The sequence below is a fragment of the Dermatophagoides farinae genome, chromosome 7 (genome assembly GCF_024713945.1).
Source record: "Dermatophagoides farinae isolate YC_2012a chromosome 7, ASM2471394v1, whole genome shotgun sequence".
Lineage (NCBI taxonomy): Eukaryota > Metazoa > Arthropoda > Arachnida > Sarcoptiformes > Pyroglyphidae > Dermatophagoides > Dermatophagoides farinae.
In genome coordinates, this window is record NC_134683.1 from 3,834,813 (window position 1) to 3,856,825 (window position 22,013).

Consider the following 22,013-nt stretch of genomic DNA (forward strand, 5'->3'; position numbering starts at 1 on the left):
ATCCATTTTATGATCCATATGATCGATGATGACCACACACCACCACCATCCACGACAACATGTTTATTTATTGTTATTTTATATTTGATCAAAATTTGAAAAATACTAAATTATCTAACCATAAAACACCAAAAGTGAGATTAGTGAGACAAATTCAACCAATTTGTTTGGAGAATTTTTTGCCCAAAAGCAGACCAAAAAAAAAAAAAAATCAGGGTGGAATTCTATTAAACATGAAAAAATGAATGAATGAAAATGGAGAAATAAAAAGAATGCTCACCAAGAATGAATTCATTTATTATTCATCATCAAATTAATTGAACATAATAATTATGATTCTCTCACACATTTTAAAATTAATTGGCAATTTTTAAAAATCTCTAAATCAAAGTTCACACCTTAAACAAATATACTACCAGTGATGTTTTTGTGATGTTTCGAAAAAAAAATTCGAATCGATTCGATCAGAGTCGAATCATATGAGAAAAAAAAAATTCGAATGTTTTTTGTTGTTGTTGTTGTTGTTGAATGATATAATTCATATATGAGAAAACGAAAATCAATGACAAAAATAATCAGATTAATAATAATTAATAATAACAAAAACGAGAAAAATTTTTAAAAATAAACAACAAACAAATGATGATTATGATAATTTTTTTTTCTTCATGTACAATTAATTGATGTTTTTGTTTTTGTTCCAAAATTTATCACAACAAAAAGAGTAATGAATTCGATGATGATGATGATGATGATGAGATGTGCAAAAGAAAAAAAAACAATTTTTTTTGGAATTTCTTCATTGTGGAAAAAAAATATTTAAGTCATATGTAGCCGTTGGTTTGTGTGTGTGTGTGTTTGTGACGAAATTTGACTAGAATTTTTTTTTCGATGTTGTTTTCCACGAAATAACAATGAACATCGGTATAAGAATGGTGTCTTTTTTTTCTATCCAGATGATGTTGTTTTTGGTTGCTGTTGTTGTAAGTAGATGAAACAATTCTGACAAACACGTACCGGTTTCATTATTTTTAAACGTACAATTGTTGCTTCAAATCGTGAACATCTACAGATCATTATCGAAATGAAAGAGAAAAAAAAGGTTTAAATAATTTTTTTTTTAAATTCCGATGATAATATTCTTACCGTGCACAGAAAACTTTACCACAATTACGACAATGATGTTTACGTTCGGTAATGGAAAATCTTATTGAACAGCTTGTACAATTTGTGGCCACATCATCTTTAATCCAATGATCAGCGGCAAGATTTTTATTCTCATTTACTGCCCAACAAAATATACGACCACGTGCATCACCAACGAAAAGATTACGATGATCTTTCGATATGGCTATACAGGTGATGGCTGCCGGATCTTTATTATCTTTACGTTCATATGCTGTATGCATTGTTAATTTTGAACGAAATAATAATTTTGTTGCCCAACGATGGCCCATTTTTAAGCATGGATTTTCTTCATCTATATCATGTGGTTTCGATTTCGATAATGATTCAGCTAATGCTGTATCAGATTTTGAATTTCGAATAGATCCACCAACCGGTCCAGCTTGTAAAGAATTTCCCAATAATAATTTCGTTGATGATTTTGATGATGTATCATGTAGCAATTGTTCAGGTTTTGATTCTGTAAATGATTCTGAATGTGTTAATGCAATAGTAGGCTGTGGACGAATAATAAGTTGTTGTTGTTGGTGCTGGTGCTGCTGATAATGTTGTTGTTGATGATAATTAGATGATTGATTCCAATCATTTATATCAACATTATCACCTTCATCAACAGGTGTTGTTGAATTCTCTTCCGAATCTTCATTTTCATTTTTTGTCGACACTATCGATAATCGTCGAACAATTTCATCTTTCGATGGATTTAATGCAATAGAATTTTTTAAATCTTCCGATACAGATGAATCAGCTGATGATGTTGATGATGATGGTGACGAAGATGATGACGATGATGAAGATGATGTAGTTTTTGAAATGTTTTCTTTAAATTCATCCATTTCTTGTGATCTTTCTTGAACATAACGTAATGCCCACATTTTTACAACACCATCTGATGATCCAGTTAGTATAACATTATCGGCATCCCATTCATTGTATGATGAGAAAGCTAAACATAATATTTGTGCCGAATTTTGTGGTGGACAATTCTGTTGTTGTGGTGAAGCCATCGTTGAATTCATTGCTGATGATGGTGAACAATCCAGTGTATTGACTTGTGCAACTAGATCACCATTAATTGACCAAAGATAAAGCATTGTTGAACAACAAGTGGCAATATCACCAGTTAAATCATTAATAGCAGCTGCTGCTATTGGAGATCGATGAACTAGTTCCTGACCACCACCTAATTGTCGTATGAAAACAAAACGATTTAGATCCCATATAATACAGGTTTTATCACGAGAACCAGAAACAACAATTCCATATGCTGAAGATGATGCCAAACATGTAACCGCTTCAGTATGGCCATATAATTTTTGATGTAATGATAATGTTAATGATTTAGTTTTCACACGCCATACATAGATTACTGAATTTGTTCCAGCCGTTATTATGATACGAGAATTTGGTACCGTAGTGCAAAGAATTTCACCATTCGGTGGAAATAATTCACTTTCCCAAACATAAAGTGCACGATCCGATTCATATGGACCAATACGAAAACTATGATCAGCAAAACCCCATGCTACACATCGATTATATAATGGTGGTATCAATACTTTATTCTGTTCAACAGCCAATATTGTTTTTTCCTGTTGTACGATTTGACCAACAGCACCTTTTAGTTCTTTGATTGGATGCATCATTGGTTTCAAATATTCTAGATTATGTATAAATACTTTGCTTGTTGAAATATTTGAACCACTTAGATTTACAGATGATAATAATGGTGGTAATGATGAAATTAATGGTGTTGAAACCATATTCGATTGGAATGTTTTCTTTTGTGGATGTGGTTTTTTAAACAATTGCATTGGTACCTGACCAAAATTATTGATAAAACCAATTGTTGCATTCTTTTTCAATGGATCATCAATATTATAAATATCGGCATTTCCTTCATAGAATAGATGATGAAATACATTTACAGCATCGATTGCTGGTGGACCTAATAAAACCATAAAAAAACAGATTAATTCAAATGGTCAAATGGTCAAGAGCACAAACCATTTTGTTTATAACCAAAAATTAAATCAATCCATTCATGTAAATGTGCCGATACATAATCCGATTCTAATGCTGCACGATGTACACGTATAAATTCACGTGGATCATCTTTAGCCCAATTCGGTAATATAACATCATTTAAACGTGTACCATTTTGTTTACAACCAAAATCATAACGATTTGAATTGACTAAAAATTCTGGTAAGTAGAAAAATTCTGGTATCAATTCTTTCAGATCAGCCATATTATGTTTAGATGCTGAAAGCCATGCATCACCAATTGAATGAAACATTCGATCAGCTAGATCAAAATGTCCACCTTGTAATCGAAGAAAATGTTGTGTGAATGGTTCAATTCGTACAAGATATGAAGCAACAATCATTGCACTTGAATAAAATGTTCCATAATGATATGCACCTTGTATGAGTTCATCACCCTGAAATTTTTGAAGGAAAAATTTTTTAAAATTCAAATCATACACGTGATACAAACATACATACCCCTTTGATATTCGTATCGGCATCCCATTCACTAAAACGTTTTTTAAATTGTTCCAAACGATCAGGTGTTTGTGCACCCATCGGTTTTCCTAGATCACGAAATGATGCCGGATTATTTAGATCCAATTCATAGCTTGAATAATCGGCTACAATCCATGGAAACACTGGATATTGCATCAGGTCATTATATGAACGGCCAGCCAATGTATTGAGATTCATTAGATATTGAAAATTTGATATTTCACCACGAACCCATCGTTGTGTAACGGAAGTTTCACCAATTAGATTACTCAATAAACCACCGGTTTCAACATTAACATTACGTTTTTGTCCCATCAATGAATCCTGTGCATTATCGGTAATATGAACAGCTACTGATAAAAATCTTGCATAAACTTTATTTCGTAAATTTCTTGGAAATACCATCAATGAATTACGACCATCCATTGAAAATATTTCCAATGCAATCGGTTGCAAAAGGTAACGCCGTTTATGGACTTCACGTATATCTTCGAATGCAAATTTATTGCATACTTTTTTACCGGTATAAACCGATACTGAACTTGAACTTGGTGTATTTGGTATGATTGAATCATAAACACCTGGTGGTAATGAATCAATGTCACGTATTTCTTTTGTTTTCAACAATGTAAAACCATCAATAAGATAAAAATGTTCTTTACCAAATAATAGGAGACCTTCATATGAATCAAGACCTTGTACACGAGCAACACGAAACATGTGTGAAATTTTTTCTCCTTCTTCCAATAATCGTAATATTGTTTGCATTTCATTATTATCTTCATGCATTACAACATCTTTGGCAACTGATTTATTTGGTGTTTGTTTATTATTGTTATTGCTACTTCCACTTTCATTATTACCAACCGCAGGTACCACTTGTTGTTCACCAATTGTTTGTTCAGCTTCAAATATATCCAATGAATCCGAAGGATCAGCAAATTCTGGATAATCATCATCGGTATTTGATAATGATGTTTTTGGTCTATTCGAATCTGATAATGATCCTTTAGATGTTTCATTTGAATCACTGATCGATGCACATGGTAATTCATCAATTTCATATTCAAATGATTGTACATCTTCATCTTTATCCAGATGGAAATATTTTTCCGAATGAATTCGTCGAAAATAATCTTTTGAATCCAATGAAATTGGTGAACGAAATTTTGGATATTTTGCATTTTCCATTTCTGGACGAAATGGATAATTGAGATAAAATTCATCATTGCGAATCATTTTTTTACGCATACGATTTGGACCTTCAGTCATGTCCATCATCCATTTATCGAAACGTTTTGAACCATACAATGGACCCCATATAGTACGTTCACGGGTAAGAAATTCATATTCACTATTCAACCATTCATTGTAGACATATTTACGAAGATTATAATCTAATGTACGTTTTTGTTTAGCTTGAAAATTGACAAAATTCTTTACAATCAATTCATGTATCGATGACCAATACATAACATCATTTTTTGACATCAATGTCCACAATGGTATTAGAGTAGAATGATGTGGTGAATGTGTTGAATCTGAACTTGAACTTGAACGAAATACTTCTTTACGTGTTGTACCAACAGCTGATGATATGGCACTACCAACAACACCAGAAGTACCGCCAACAATTTTCGATACAAGACCACCAGCTGATTTGGTGACCAAATTATTCAATTTATTGATATTGGTAAATTTTTCCGTTAAAACATTTGAATTCGGCAATGGTAAATCAAATGATAATGATGATGTTGCTGGTTTCTTTTTTAACCGTTGTGATTCTTGTTCAATATAATTTGACCAACATTTCAATGTCGGTTCATAGAGAACATCACGAAAACGGCTTAAATCACAAGATTCAATACCAAATGCTGAATTATTTGATGTAAGTGATATTTTCAGTGTTTCTTCCAATAACGTTTTTCTTGATAGATAAATTTCTTGCCAGATTTTTTTAGCTGTTGATGTAATCAATAATGTACCTTCATCAGTATCGGTACCAATATCCATCGAACCGGAATTATTACCAATATACCATGTTGTTTGTGATGTTCGATCTTTTACGCTTGTCAAACAAATTGTTTCTTCCTGTATCAATTGCAGCAGACAATGAGTGAGGCAAGCAAAAAATTCTGGATCATTATTACATTTGGATATGATCAATAATTGACTATTCGTATGTATCAGCTGTAATATTTCAAATAATTGTATACGATCAGACATTGAATCAAGTGACCTGGATATAAGATACAATATACTACGATTAATTGATTTACATAGTAGATTTAATTCGGATACTTGTGATGTAAGATTTTTCAATGATGTTTTAAATGAACTAATTGATTGTTGTTGTGATTTCATAGCCACTGATGACGAATCATTTGGTGAATTTGCACGTAATAATCGAATAAGACAATCAAGTACTTTACGACGATCATCAATATAACAATTTTGCCATAATTTATCCACTATTGCTGACATCAGAACAACAATATTGGAATAGGAATTTTGAAAATTTAAAATAACATTTTGTTGTGATAATGACGAAGATTGATTATTACAATCTAATGATTTACAAACACAATCCATAAATAATGACATAATCTTTGTTTGACCAAGACGACATTGTCCCATATAATTCAATAAACTATTGAATAATGTACATGGTTTATTATTCATGAAAAATGATTGCGCCGTTTGATTCATTGTCAATGTGTATGGATTTGTATTGATTATATTGATGAAAATTGCCATAATAAATTCCAATATTGATTGGCAAACAGAATGATCAATTAATTGTGATGATGATGATGATAACTCAATCGATTCATTCATATCATTATTATTATTATTCAAACCATTGGCTGATTGTACGAAAATCAAAGCACGACATAAATGATGAAGAAATTCTGTATTTGTTTGACAATAAATACGAAAATCACGATTATGATTATAGATAAATTTGATGAATGTAAACAATATTGTTGGATATTCATTTCGTTTCGTTGATGATGATCGTTCACAACAAATTGCATTTATCATGCCAATAATCGATAATATTAAATCTTTACCATAAATTTTTTCTTGTTTCAATTGTCGTACATCCACAACAAGTACATTCAACAAATGTTCCATTGATAGTTGATCAAATGAATCAATATCTTCCAATGTTTTTGGTGTTAACGTACGATAATGACCAAATATTGTTTGAAATAAAATTAGATAAATTTTTGGTTCATATAAATGATATGTAAGTAGCCAATTTAAATGTTGAAAACCAGGTAATGTGAATAAATCACGTTGAATTTTGGTTATTGATTGTTTTGTTGATGTTGTTGCTGCAGCAGCTGCTGTTGAACTACTTGTTGTTGTCGTTGTTTTTGTTGCTGCTGTCGATATATTAAAACCAGCCAATTGAAAACCGGTGGAACGATTTTCAATAAATGAATCTGCATCTTTTAACCATTGGCCATTTGAATGACCTTCACGAAATTTTGAATAAAGAACTGGATTTGATAATAAAAGCATTAAATTCACTAAACCAATGGTTATTGTTTCCATATGTAATTTTTTTTGTTGACCACCACCACCAATAAACAGTAGGAACCAATCAAATCCAAGCGACCGTACAAGTTCATCTTGCATTTGACCATTTAATGCCGGTGTATTACGACTCATTAATTGTAATATAATTTTCAATAATGAATTTATCAATTCGATCGATGAATCGATTGTCACTTCATTCGATTGTTGTTGTGGTTCAGATTTATCAGCATTATTTTGTTGCATATCATCTTGACAGATCGGTAATAATGAAACGATAAATTGACCAATACAAAGTAGATCTTTGGATCGATTTGTTTTATTCAACAAACGGAAACAAATTATCATAATAGTTGGAACAAGTTTTTCATCATCTTTCAATTCCATATGATCTTTGAACAATGTGAATAATCTTGATAATAGATTCATTTTACGTAAATGATAAATATTCAATCGATTTTCAATTAAAAATGCATTTTCCATACTTGAACTTGTCGAACCATTTATGATTATTTCATTGATTCGATCCAATAATGATTTCAACAGGTCACATTGAAACCATAAATCAATAGAATCGATAAATAATTCTTTAAATGCACGATAATTACTTGGATATTCTAAATGGGATTGATTTTGACCAGAATTAATACTATTCGAGACAGTTGAAGCAACTACATTCGTTATGGTGGTTGTCGATGAATATAGTGAACGATTCGTTTGATTTATTATCAATCTTGCATCAAGATTATCCACCAATTCGAATAATAAAGTAAGAATATGACTATTCAATGATAAACGTTTACGTTTCAATAACATTGCTAATATTTGATATCCATTAATACGATCCATTTCTAGTTGTAATTCACGATTTGCACGAAAAATACATACAAGTGCTTTACAACTTGCATACAATGATTCATTATCATGTGCATTGGCCACTAATCCAAGTAATAGATATGTGCCACCAATATCGGCTACAGTTAATGTAATTGGTTTTGGTACAAAACAACGTGCACCAATATTACCGATAAGAACACCACCTAATGGTCGACTTGGTCCACAAAGATGTCCAGCTGAATTATGTAATACATATATTGGTGTAGCATTTTCGTGTGTTGAAAGACCAATAATTTTGGCAATTTGTTTACAATCAAATTTGGAATAAACACGACGCATTTTCGATAATGTCATCACCGATGTTGCACGAGCATTCAAACCAAATATTAATTTATCTTCAGCTATTTGTTGTTGTGGTAATTGTAATTGTTGCTGATATTGTGATGGTTGTTTATAAGCAATCGCCTGAAAACTTCCAATATAATTCGGACCAAGCATATAGATGTATGAAACAAATGGTGGACCTAATGCTTCTTCAATCAGATGACATGGACCTTGTTTCCATACCAATCGTGAACCTTGTTTCCGATAATGTGGTGGTGTACCAATGAATGCATTGATATATAATGGACTTGTATTGGCAATACCATAACTTCCACCAACAATGGATGAAATATAACTTAATTTTTTCGATAAACGAAGACAACCATCAATGTAAACACAGATTGTAGAATTTTTCAATAATGCTCTATTCAATACAATAACAATGTGATGCCATGAATTTGTAGTGGTCAATTCCGGCACTGGAAAACGAACATTATGATCTGAATCAAGATTCATTTGCATTGTCATCGTTGTAAATATTGGCAATTCTTGTGTTGATATGGTCATTGTTTTTTCCTGCAAACTTATGTATGCTTTTAAACATGAATATTCAGCATTTGGTTGTGTTGCACGATATAATGTCAATACATTAATAGTATGATTATCATTCGATGGATCTGAACGACCGATAAAAATCCAACTAGTAAACGATAAGCCGGATTGTGATGGAAATGCTCGTTCACCGGTGCCTATGCCACCATTGACCAATACAGGCACATCAGAATTACCAACAATTGCACCGGTCAATAGGCTTGATGGACCATTTGAAAAATTACCAGCTGTCGAAATAGGTGCAATCGATGGAATAAATATGCAACTAAATCCTTCTGGATTCATATCAAATTCGGTGAATGGTGGACTTAGATTTCGTAAATTTGAACCATGAATACTTCGATGATAATCATCCTGTGAATCACGTGGTGTTGATATACTAATCATAGATTTAATTCTTGACAAAGGAATCGAACGATCACGATGAAATATTTTCGGTTTAATCTCATCCACTGGTATTGAATTCAATGGATTCGATAGGCGAAGAAATATACGTAAATCTTTAGCCTGTATATGATGTGCTGCTAATCGTTCGAAAATATAACGTATTAATTGATGTAATTGATTAGATTCATCCATAAAAATATCCACATATGCTGAATTCATTAATTCGGTAACTAATCCAGTTTCACAAATTGCTTGACAATTACGTTCTAATCGTAATAATGCACCAATTTTTTCCATCAAAAATCTACATAATCGACCAGATTCAATGAATTTCAATAATTGAAATATTGAATCAATGATGCATGGATAAATAATGATATTTGTTTCAATTATATTTGTCGATTGTTTTGGCTGTTGTTGTTGTTGATGTGTTCCAGTCTTATTACTACCAATATTTCGATCCAATGAATCCATGGCCATATCATATAATAATCTCATTAGAACACAAGCACATTCATTTTTCGAATATTTTCTATTCGATTGTAATTCATCAACATTTGATTCGAATAATTTTTGATAATTTTTCGTTTCTTCTTCTTGTTGCTGCTGTTGTTCTTGTTTCATTTTTGTTGATTTTCTCCAACCAAATTGTAATTCATCAAAACAGCCTAATAAACGTAATGAATCGGTAAAACTTGGTGAACAAATTTCTTGAGCAAAATATTTGGAATTTGCCGGTTCAAAACGCATTGCTGTTGTTAACATTGCGAAAACAAAACGCAATAGATTCCATATTTGTCGACTATCAAATGAATGTATGGATGATGATGGTATTTCAATAAGATAATTTTCCATATAAACAATAACCGATATGACGGATACGAATCCACCAATCTTACGGAATAGGGCACGAACACGATGATTTTCACTCAATACAATAAGTAATGATTTTAAAACGGATAATTTTAAACTCAACATTTCTTGTACACTATTGAATGAATTTCGATCACGATGTAATAGTACTAATAATTGTGATAAATTTTCTTCACTATTATTCGATAATATTAATTGTTGTATCAATGTGAATGCACGTTTACGAATGGATTTATTGATTGATTCACGATGATTATTATTACTTCGTGATGATTCTTTACCACTATTTCCACCAGATGATGATAATGAACTATTTCTACCGGAATTGTTGCCACTGCTACTACTAGTGGTAAGTATTTTAATCAATTGAAATGTATGTGTTGATGAATCAAGATCATGAAATATTTGACAATTTTGATTCACTGATGATCCACCACCACCAATCAATAGCTGTATGAGAATTTCCAATAATTCAGTTAGATTTATTTCAATCTGTTGTTGTTGTTGTTGTTGTTGTTGTTCAAGAATTTCAATAAATGAATTAAATGTCGTACAAAGTATATCGACAAGACCAACTTCACGAAATACTTCTTTGAATATTGTATTCAATTTTAACATTGAATTCAATGATTTCAATGCCAATAATGAACTTTGTGGTGTTGAATTTTGTTTTTTCAATATCATACCAATGGTAATCAATTCTTTACATGGAACATAATTCAATTCAGTAACAATATATTCTAATAATGAATAATATATCGATTGTATTGTTTCATTTTTCTCTTCCAATTGATCGGCAAATGAACTTAATGTATTCTGTGATTCAAGTAGAAAATAATTGGCTTTATCTTCGGCATAAATTTTTTGTATCTGATTCAATATCATTCGCTGTAATTCTATTGTACGTGATTTTTGCCATAATGATACATAAATACTGAATGCTTTTAAATTTTTTATCGAATTCTTTATCGATGGTTTTGGTATGGAAAAATTTTCAATAATAAACACTTGATTCACTGATAATGGCCGTGGTTTCAATTGTGTTGCACCAATTTTCGTGAACAAACAGATTAATATTAAAAAATCTGATAATAAATCAAAATCTTCAGATTGTTCTAAACGTGTTCCAAAATCGACAAAAAATTGATAACCAAAACATTCATTAAAATCATCCAATAAAATCTGTATGGCAACATTTGAATTGTTTGTAATCGATGAATGTTGATAATAATAGTGGACATATTCAAACATGAATCCAATAAATGTACGTATCATCAATAATATTTCATTATTCGGTGCTGTGCCTAATTCCAATATTCTTTGTACATTCTCTACAAATAAATGGATACAATTTTTCGAATGTAAATAATCAACATTTATATTGCCATGTTTGGCCATCGTTATGATTGTATCGGCGGCTGTTTTACGCCACATTCTATTATGTTCTGGACACCATGATGTAATCACATTGAATAATAATATTAAATCATCTTTTCTAGTCAAATCATTCAATGCTGTTGGTGATGTACATAATCGTTGTAATAATTGTGAAAAAACTTTTTGTAATAATTGACGACGTTCACCAATGGATAGATAATAATCATTATTGTTGTTTGATTTTTCATCTTCATCATCATCATCATCAAATGGTGGTAAATCAAAGAAAAGATAAAGACATTTAACCAATGTTGATGCCAATGAATTATTTGTCATTATGGCAATCAATTGTGATGAATTAAATGATACCAGTATATTCAACGTAGACAATAGGATCCATCCTTTTTTATTTGCCGGAATATTTGTAACCGTTGGACTTATTTCTAAAAATTCCACAATCGCTAATGATGCTAATTCGGTGGTTTTATTCGATGCACGACGTCTTATTTCAGTGACCATTAATCGTGATACCATTTGTGTGAATGATGTTGCATCAGCAAATGTTTCGAATATATCGATATTTGGTTGTTGTTGTTGTTGTTGTTGAGCAATCGATTCATTCGAATTTTCTGTCTGTTGTTGTTGATAATTATTGTTGTTGTTGAATATTTTACAAAATAATGGTAAAATGTTATAAATTTTTTGTTCATGTAATTCATTTGCCGATTGTGATGAACCAATTGATGGTGCATTTTGTTTAATATCGGCAAATTGTTTATGCAGATGTGATATGGATAATAATGTATCTTGATCCATTGTTGTTGTTGTTGTTGTTTTGTAATTTCTTGTACTGAAAATTCTAATGTTTAATAATCAAAGAATTTGGTTCAGTTGATAATGGAAGAAATGGAAGTGATGATGATGATGAAGATCGTTTTGTTTCGGTCCAAAAAAAATGTTCGAATGTTTATAGAGATCTTGATATAATATAATCGATTGTTGATTATTATTCGATGATTGACTAAAATTATCTACACCCAAAAAAACATGGTGAACGAAAAAAAAAATTTAAAAATTCAATTTCGTGATCACAACGTTATCAATCAAATTATTATTCGAATGAAAAAAAAAAATTTTTTTTTTGTTTTGGCCATTGATTCGCGAATGATTTATGAAAAGAGATTCGAAGGTGAGAAAGAGAGTGAAGAAAAAATCGATATTCGATAATTGTTGATTGATCGCTGGGGCAAACAAAAAAAATTTGGCTCCACAGAATCAATATTATCAGCGGTGTTTTTTTTTTTAATTTTCATGAATTTAATTCAGATTTGACATCACACACACACACATTTATCGGTTTGACCATATCTATAGATGATTGTTGTGTGTGTTTGGTTAATGTAAACACATTCATTCATTCATCATTCAAAACGAATAGATCGTATAATGGTGAGCATGTTTTGTTTGATGATTGAATTTATTAATTATTGCTTGATGATGTTATGTAAATTTTTGTTGTTGTTTAGCATCATTTTCTCATTGATTCCATTCAAATATTTATCGCCAATCAAATATTCAATCAAATTCTGGAGAATAAACAAAACGAGCCGCTGTTTTTTTTTGTTTTGTTTTGTTTTGTTTTGTTTATCATTATCATTTTGTGTGTGTGTGGGGATATAACATATACACGGGTGTATTATTATGTGTCAATGTAAATGGTAAACAAAGCTCAGATATATACGATTCAATGATGATAGTGGATGATGGTGGAATAGACAATAAAACAGTGAAAGAAAGAACATACAAAAAAAAGCGTTGGAGGTGAAATAGAAAATGAATGGAATTCTTGTTTTGGAATAAATAAAGGGGATGCTATATAGTTGAATGCACAAACACACAGAACACACAGAACATACACATCCATTCTTGATCAGAATGAATTCTGGATTTTTTTTTTTTTTTTGGTTTTTTTTGGGTTTTTGTTTCAAAAATGAACTATGATAATTCAATGAGAATTTAGGTGTACACAATTTCTAAATTCATTTTATTAATTAAATGTTTTTGGTTGTTTTATTTTTCTAATTTTTTTTTTTTGCTGGTTCTTGATGAAGATTAAAAACCAAAAAAAAAAAAAAAAAAAAATTCCATCGGTCCTATCATTTATGAATGGTATTCGAATTTTTTTTTCTCTTTTACTTTCGAACATATGATTCCATACTTTGGCTGATGCTTGACCAAAAAAAAAAAAAAAACCATGCTTGATGTCATTGCGTGAGAATTTTTTTTTTTGATTCGCCAAATCTTGTATTGTCACTAATTTCTTGTTGAATTAATTTTGATTTTTTTGTTTGCGGAATTTATTGATTTTTTTTCTTGAAACAACAATAATAATGGCTGCACAAATTCTCAACAGTCTTGGCCGGCTAGGTATTGGTTTAGCTATTGGTGCTAGTGTTCTGAATACTTCATTGTATAATGGTAAGAATTGTGTTTTTTTTTTTAGCGAATTGTGTTTTTTCACATTTGAAATATTCATCTTCATTTTTCTATTTACAGTCGACGGTGGATCACGAGCTGTTATTTTTGATCGTTTTGCTGGCATTAAAAAAAATGTTGTCGGTGAAGGTACACATTTTTTGATTCCATGGGTACAACGTGCCATCATATATGATATACGATCACGACCAAAATCGGTATCAGTAATAACCGGCAGTAAAGATTTACAAACAGTCAATATTACATTGAGGATATTATTCCGTCCAATACCATCGGAATTGCCGAAATTATATAGTAGTCTAGGTGAAGATTATGATCAACGTGTATTGCCATCGATTACAAATGAAGTACTAAAAGCTGTTGTTGCACAATTTGATGCCGGCGAATTGATTACACAACGTGAAATTGTATCAAGTCGTGTTAGTGAAGATTTAACTGAACGTGCCTCTCATTTTGGTCTTGTACTTGATGACATTTCATTGGTAAAATTCTTGTTTTTTTTTTTTGTTTTCATTTGATTTCAACGATTCCTTTTTCTTTAGACACATTTAGGTTTTGGTCGTGAATTTACGGCTGCTGTTGAAATGAAACAAGTTGCACAACAGGATGCAGAACGTGCCCGTTTTGTTGTGGAAAAAGCTGAACATTTGAAAAAAGCAGCAGTTATCAGTGCTGAAGGTGATTCACAAGCAGCATCATTATTGGCTAAAGCATTTGGTGATTGTGGTGAAGCATTGGTTGAATTACGTCGTATGGAAGCTGCTGAAGAAATTGCTAAACAATTATCACGTTCACGTAATATTGCCTATCTTCCACCTGGTCAACATACATTATTAAGTTTACCACAAATGTAATAATACAAAATGAAAATTCAAGTGACCATCATCTTTGAACATCAAGATTGTTCATCAAGATTTCCGTTTTTTTTCCTCCTATTAATAGTTTCTTGAAAATTCTGTAATTCTGTAGTGCAAAAAAAAATTCCAAGTAAATCATTGAATTTTTTTTTCTTGTATTTGAATCAGATGAATAAATAAATAAACAAAACAAAAAATTCCTTGATTTCTTGATTCAATTTTATTTTATTTTTTTATTTACTTTGTTTGCATTTGAGTATAAACAAATAAAAATTTTTCCATAATTTTTACCCGATTTGACAGGAAAAGAAAAATCTTGTGACCATCTTGAAATCCAGACAAGTTGTTCCAATTTTCATTTTTTCCAATCACACCACTTTCACTTACTTTGTGTCTTATTATTGGAACAGAAAAATTTTAATTAACATAACTACAGGTCACCTATGAAGGATTTTGATGATGTGTGATGATGTGTGATGATGATGATGATAGGATGTCATTGTTCCATACAACAAACAAAACACAGACACATGATTTATTATCTCACGTGAGTGCTAGATTTCTTTTTTTTTCTTTTACCTTAATCCTTACCTGATAATTAATAAATAATAATAATAAAAAAAATTTAAAATTACATTGTCAATTATGCTGGCATATGTTACATACCTGATTTCATCATCATCGAATGATGGTTGTGGTGGTGGTGGTGGTGGTAGTGGGGGGAGAAAAATTCCAAATTATACAAACAAATAAAGGGATCCAATGTAGTTGTGTGTGTGTGTCGATCACATTCGATACCAATGAATGATTGATTGATTGATTTATGGTATTTGAAGGATAAAAAACCTGGAAGCCAAATTGAAAATGAAAAGAAAAAAATGAATTTCATTAATTTTTTTTCAGCCGAATCATTCACAATACCAGAAATGAATTTTTTTTGTTGTTCTTTTAAATGAAATTAAAAGTCATCGACAAAAGCAAAAGACATCAATGAACGAGTTTGTAATGAAAAAACAACAACAAAAAAACACACATGTTTTTTGTGTTTTTTTTGTTGGTTGGTTGGTTGGTTGTTTTTTTCGGTCAAATTTTTTTCCATATAGATTTTTGTACATTGAACTCTTAGATTTTGAAGAAAATTTTCTTTTTTTTTAAACAAAAATGTTTCTCATCCGGTGATGATGATGATGGTGGCGGTGGTCGGTCATCAATCATTTAGTTGTAACACCAATCATCATCATCATCATGGTTTTTATGATGGAAAAAAAAATCAACTTGTCATCTTTCGTTCATCTTGTGATAATAACTTATCACACACAAACAGTCGAATAATATTCACATTTTGGCTCCGGTTTTATGTTGTTGGCTGGTTGGTTGGCTGACTGGCTGATGATCAACACAACAGAGAGAACAAAAAAAAACAAAAAAAAATTTTTTTTTGTTTTGTTTTTCGATTTAAAAACAAAGTTTCTTTTGCAACGACTGAGATAAAGGGTTTTTTTTTCTCGATATTCAATTTTCATTATTTCACAACTTGTTTTTCTTCTTTTCAAATTTATTCATGTGTTTTTTTTTTTGCTGGTGGAAAACACAACAACAACAAATTTAGAAAATTGAAAAAAGATTCTTTACCATTCATTCATGGATTGTTAATTTCTCCATCTTTCTGTGTGTGTGTGCGAGTGTGTATGAAAAATTCGAATTCGAATATATCCGGGATCAGTCTATTTTTATCCATCCATCACACACACACATGTTCAAATCATCATCATCATTTTGAGCTTTTTGATTGCAACAACAACAACACCCTTCCTATTTTTGGATTCTTTTCTAAATATTGTGAATGTTCAAAAAAAAAAACCAGCGTGGTTGTCAAATAATCATCATCGGATCAACAAACATTTGTAACAAACATGTCAAAGGTAAGAATTGATTTTTTTTTTTTTTTGATTTCTTTCAATCAATGCTTTATTGTCGTTGACATCATTTGTATCCAGGAGATCAATTATTAATTCAATCAACATTCAATCTAAATGTATAGTAATTTAAAGATTATGATGAAAAATAAAATCAAAAACAAAAAAATCGATTATCGTTGCTCAGAGATATATTATATATTTAAGTTGATGATGCTCATCTATGATCATCTCAATCAATTGGCATGGTTACGTTATTTATGTATGTACGATAATTATTTCCTGTGAATAGAATTCGAATGTTTTGTTTTTGTTGTTCATCGAATCATCGAAAATCGATTTTTTTTTCTTTTTATTATCATCATCATTTCATTCGTGTGTCTCATTATATGATTGCTGCTTTGGCACAATCAAAAAAATCAGGGAAAAAAATTAATTAATACCCGATTTTTCTCCATTTTTTTATGATATCAGATTCTTTTTTAATTCACTTGTAATTAAAAATTGTAAAAATAACCATCATCATCATTATCTCATTATTATCATTCATAATCAAATTTTGTTGCATTTACCGCTTCTTTATATATTGCTTGTCCAACGACCATTTTTTTTTTTTTTTTTTTTGATTTAATCATCCACATTGCATTGATAACCATCGGATTATTGTGTGGCCATAATATTTGTGTGTGTATGTATTTGATAACCCAAATTCATTGCCCAATGACAACCATATAGTTCAATTGAGACAAGAAAAAAACAATAAAAACAAGAAGCAGCAAAAATTTTTATTTGACTTTTATTTGTAGAAAAAAAAAATTTTTTCATCTCATTTGTGTCTGTGTTTGTAAAAGTTTTTGTTTTTTTTTAAAGAATTTTTGATTATTGATAACCACCAAAAAAAAAACGATTGCCAATTTTTATGCAACACTTTTACATCGAAAATATTTTGGAATTTTTTTGTTTTTTGTTTTTCATTTTGGTTTAAGTTTGTTTCGATTGATTGATTGATTGATGACAATTGAAAAATGAAAAATCCACTCAAAATGGCTGTTAGTATAGCATGGCAGATGATAAATTTAATGTTTACCTGATTTTTTTTTTAATGTCAATTTTTTCATCACTCTACAAAACAGAATTCAAATTCATATACAGTGGATAAAGAGAATGGTGGTGAAAAAAAGATTCCATATCCAAAATCCATTCTATTCATTATTGGTAATGAATTTTGTGAACGTTTCTCTTTTTATGGAATGCGAAGTAAGTTCCAACTTGATGATTCATAAATATTATCTGATTATTAATCTTTTGTCTTTTTTTTTTGTTTAGCAATTTTGGTTCTTTATTTCAAATATGTATTATTATTCAATGAAGATTTAGCCACACAAATTTATCATATATTTGTTATGGTCTGTTATTTTACACCAGTTTTTGGTGCTATAATTGCTGATTCATATTTGGGAAAATATTGGACCATTTTGAGTATTTCTTGTATATATGCAGCTGGTAATATTATTATATCTGGTGCATCCATTGGTGGTACCGTGTGGATATCATTTATTGGATTGGCATTGATTGCAATTGGTACCGGTGGCATAAAACCATGTGTTTCAGCATTTGGTGGCGATCAATTTAAACCAGGACAAGAACGACAATTGCAACAATTTTTTTCATTATTCTATATTGCTATCAATTCGGGCAGTTTAATTTCAACATTTTTAACACCAGTTCTACGTCAAAATGTCTCATGTTTAGGTCGATCCGATTGTTATCCATTAGCATTCGGAGTTCCAGCCATATTGATGGTTGTTGCTTTGATATTGTTTATATTGGGAAAATTTATAACTGGTTATACTATTAATCCACCGGAAAAAAATAATATTGTATTTCGTGTTTTTAGCTGTATTGGGGTAAGTTTTTTTCTGTTTAGAATTTACAATTTTTTATCATTTCAAATTTCATTTTATAGCGAGCATTTTATCGACGATTTTTTTCATCATCAAATTCAACGAAAAAAGAACATTGGATCGATTATGCTGATGATAAATATGATGTAAGAAACTTTTTATTGATTTTTATCTAGAATTTTTTTTCTCATTGTTTTTTTTCATTGTTTTTTTTGAAAGAATAAAACACGTAAAGATGTAAAAGCATTGCTTCGTATACTATTCTTGTATATACCATTACCTGTATTTTGGGCATTGTTTGATCAACAAGCATCTCGATGGACATTACAAGCAATTCGTATGAACGGACAACTTGGTGAACATTTCACCATAAAACCAGATCAAATTCAAGCCATTAATCCATTTTTGGTCATATTTTTCGTACCAATTTTCGATTATCTTATCTATCCAATGATGAACAAAATTGGTCTTTATACCCCATTGAAACGAATAGTTATCGGTGGTCTATTAGCATCATTATCATTTGGTGTTTGTGGTTTTTTCCAGCTATCAATAGAAGCTGAAGCACCTGTTTCAATGATGCCTGGTCATAATCATTTAGCCATCGTTAATAATATGCCCAAAAATTTGACCATTCTCTCAAACATTACACTAATGCCAAATGAAATCAAAGTTCTAGACAATATTGAACGATCATCATTGGAATCAGAATTTGGTCCAATCACGAATTTCACGGATGATGAAACATTAGTTCTTTATTATACCACCGTTGAAACACCATTGAAATTCGTATGGGAAAATATATTAGTCAAACCAGATACAAGCGGCGCTAAATTGTTCACTATATTTGATTTGAAAAATTTCAATGAAACTCTTGATAAATTCGCCATCGACGGTCATAAAGATGGATTGGTTACAAATATTGTACAGCACAATATTGACACTGGTAGAACAATTGGCTATTTAAATCCATTCGAAGTGGATATTATTGGTGAAGATATTGTCTTAATGATTGGTGAAAATAAACGCATGACATATCCAATGATGGGACAAGGTGCTACATATATCCAAGTAATCATTGGTGATCTAAATACTGAACCAGAATCACGATTATCTCGGATCGTTGATGAGAATAAATTATCAATATTTTTACAATTGATTCAATATCTTATAATGACAGCTGCAGAAATTTTATTCTCCATTACTGGATTGGAATTTTCCTATTCACAAGCACCAAAATCAATGAAATCTGTACTACAAGCAGCATGGCTGATGACCGTTGCATTTGGAAATCTTATTGTTGCCCTTATAACATTGGTAAAATTCAAAAAACAATCACATGAATTTTTCCTATTTTTTGGTCTTATGTTTATTGATGCATTGATATTTGCTGTAATGGCCTATTTTTATATACCATATCAAAGTGATAATGATAATGACAATGATTGCTATGATAGTGATGAACAATCTAGTGATCGACAACAATTAGACATGATTGATGGTGGTTCATCATCATCGACAACATCAACACGTCCATCAACAGAAAATTTATCAATGAAACAAATTCAATCAAATAACAAAACAACAACAACAACAACAACAATGGCTACAAAAATAGATTGAATTAATTTGTAATCAATTTTATTTCATCATTTGTTCGTTTTACATTTATTACATTCATTCATTTCAATCAACGAAATTATTTATTTTATATTCAACAAAAATCGACAAATCAACTTATTTACACATTATTATTATACTGCGTAATCGACAAAAAAAAAAAAAAAAGGCAAGAGAAAAAACCTGTTGTATAATTTAACGAAAAAAAAAATTGAATAATTGTCACTTCACCGTTTGTCACACATTACACACACACATTTGGTGGTGGTCTTTTTGTATGATTTTCACCAATATGTTTACGGACAACAACAACAACAACAAAAAGACTTTCTATTTCTTTTAGATTTAAAATTCAAACGAAAAAAAAATTTTTTTGATTGAAAATTAAATGAAAAAAAAACTTGAATAACAAAAAAAAATAATGACAAACAAAATGGAAAAAAATTAAATAAATTACCCTATGGCCTCAGTGTGTGGACTTCCATTAGTCGGTGCCCTTCTTACTTCTGCTGCTTTTGTTGTTGTTGTTGTCTTGGCTATTTTTAGTTTTTTTTTCGTTGTTCCAATTTAACATTGTGATAACAAAAAAAAATGGGCCTATGAAAGGGACACATGATGATGATGGTGGTGGTCAATGGAATTTTAAATGCAAATTAATTGACTTGGTCATTTTTCTATGACCATTCTAGTTTTAGGAACGTAAAAAAAATCTCATTATTACGTGCATATATACCTACCTGTTGATTGTTTGTTGTAATGAATAACAAAAAAAAAATCGAATACAAATGAATGAATGAATGGATGAAATGAATAAAAGAACAAAATGGGAACAAAAAAATTAATTTAAATTTCGTAGTAATAGAATGTGGAGGAGGCATTGAATTTAAAATTAAAAAAAAAAAAAATAAAACAAAAAATCATTCCATTTCGTCAACAAAAAAAAGAAAATTTTGACCGATGACGACAACATCTTTTGTATTATGACGTTTTTTTGAGAGCAGAAATTTTTTTCATTTCTTTTCTTTTCACAACAAATGAATGATAAAATGAAATCGACAATCATTGATGGTCCAAAAAAAGAAAGAAAAAGATTCACTTATAATAATCATGTTGTGGTCATCATCATTCATTCATCATTCATCATTCGTTGTTCGTTGTTTTGAAAAACATTTTTATATGAACCAACCCACCCACCACCACCTACCCATTAATTGAATTTTCGTTTTGTTTTGTTTTGTTTTTTTTTGTTTCAAATTCAAACGAAAATGGATCAACAACAACAACAACAAAATGAACCGGCCAAATCACACAAAATATGGCTATAATGACAGGTTAGGTTGATTTCGAACAAAAACGAACAAAACGAAAACGAAAAAAAAAACATTCGAATCAAATCGATCGATCAATAGAATCGTTTTTATGTTTTTTAAACACCCACTCATTTGTTCGGTTTTGTTGTTGTTGTTGTTCAAAGATTGTTCAAGAGAGAAAGAGAAAAGAAAAATACAACAAGCTATGATTATCGTTGACTTTTAACCTTTACTCTTGACT

The 22,013-nt window shown here is 30.4% G+C and overlaps 3 protein-coding genes and 1 long non-coding RNA gene across 5 annotated transcripts; 2 read left to right on the forward strand and 2 right to left on the reverse strand.

Annotated features, from left to right (window-relative positions):
• Positions 1–273: 273 nt before the first annotated feature.
• Positions 274–13,642, reverse strand: bchs (WD repeat and FYVE domain containing 3 bchs). Its single transcript, XM_047060554.2, has 4 exons — positions 3,693–13,642; positions 3,193–3,628; positions 1,147–3,133; positions 274–1,066 (listed from the first exon to the last, which is right to left on the reverse strand). The coding sequence occupies exons 1-4, from the start codon at positions 12,483–12,485 to the stop codon at positions 949–951; spliced, it is 11,334 nt and encodes a 3,777-aa protein (XP_046916510.2). The 5' UTR covers positions 12,486–13,642; the 3' UTR covers positions 274–948.
• Positions 13,643–13,862: 220 nt separating this feature from the next.
• On the forward strand, positions 13,863–15,219 carry Phb1 (prohibitin 1). Its single transcript, XM_047060744.2, has 3 exons — positions 13,863–14,147; positions 14,226–14,647; positions 14,708–15,219. The coding sequence occupies exons 1-3, from the start codon at positions 14,060–14,062 to the stop codon at positions 15,017–15,019; spliced, it is 822 nt and encodes a 273-aa protein (XP_046916700.2). The 5' UTR covers positions 13,863–14,059; the 3' UTR covers positions 15,020–15,219.
• On the reverse strand, positions 14,699–16,330 carry LOC142597659 (uncharacterized). The gene is made up of 2 exons (XR_012832329.1): positions 15,689–16,330; positions 14,699–15,613 (listed from the first exon to the last, which is right to left on the reverse strand). It is a non-coding gene; the product is annotated as an uncharacterized LOC142597659 (long non-coding RNA).
• Positions 16,331–16,355: 25 nt separating this feature from the next.
• On the forward strand, positions 16,356–20,931 carry LOC124497144 (solute carrier family 15 member 2). 2 transcript variants are annotated; one of them, XM_047060762.2, is made up of 5 exons: positions 16,356–16,944; positions 18,072–18,195; positions 18,265–18,845; positions 18,905–18,988; positions 19,062–20,931. In XM_047060762.2, the coding sequence occupies exons 1-5, from the start codon at positions 16,936–16,938 to the stop codon at positions 20,463–20,465; spliced, it is 2,202 nt and encodes a 733-aa protein (XP_046916718.1). In that variant the 5' UTR covers positions 16,356–16,935; the 3' UTR covers positions 20,466–20,931. The 2 variants fall into 2 exon arrangements, with proteins under 2 accessions (XP_046916718.1, XP_046916717.1); XM_047060761.2 differs by lacking the exon at positions 16,356–16,944 and adding an exon at positions 17,622–17,987.
• Positions 20,932–22,013: the final 1,082 nt, after the last annotated feature.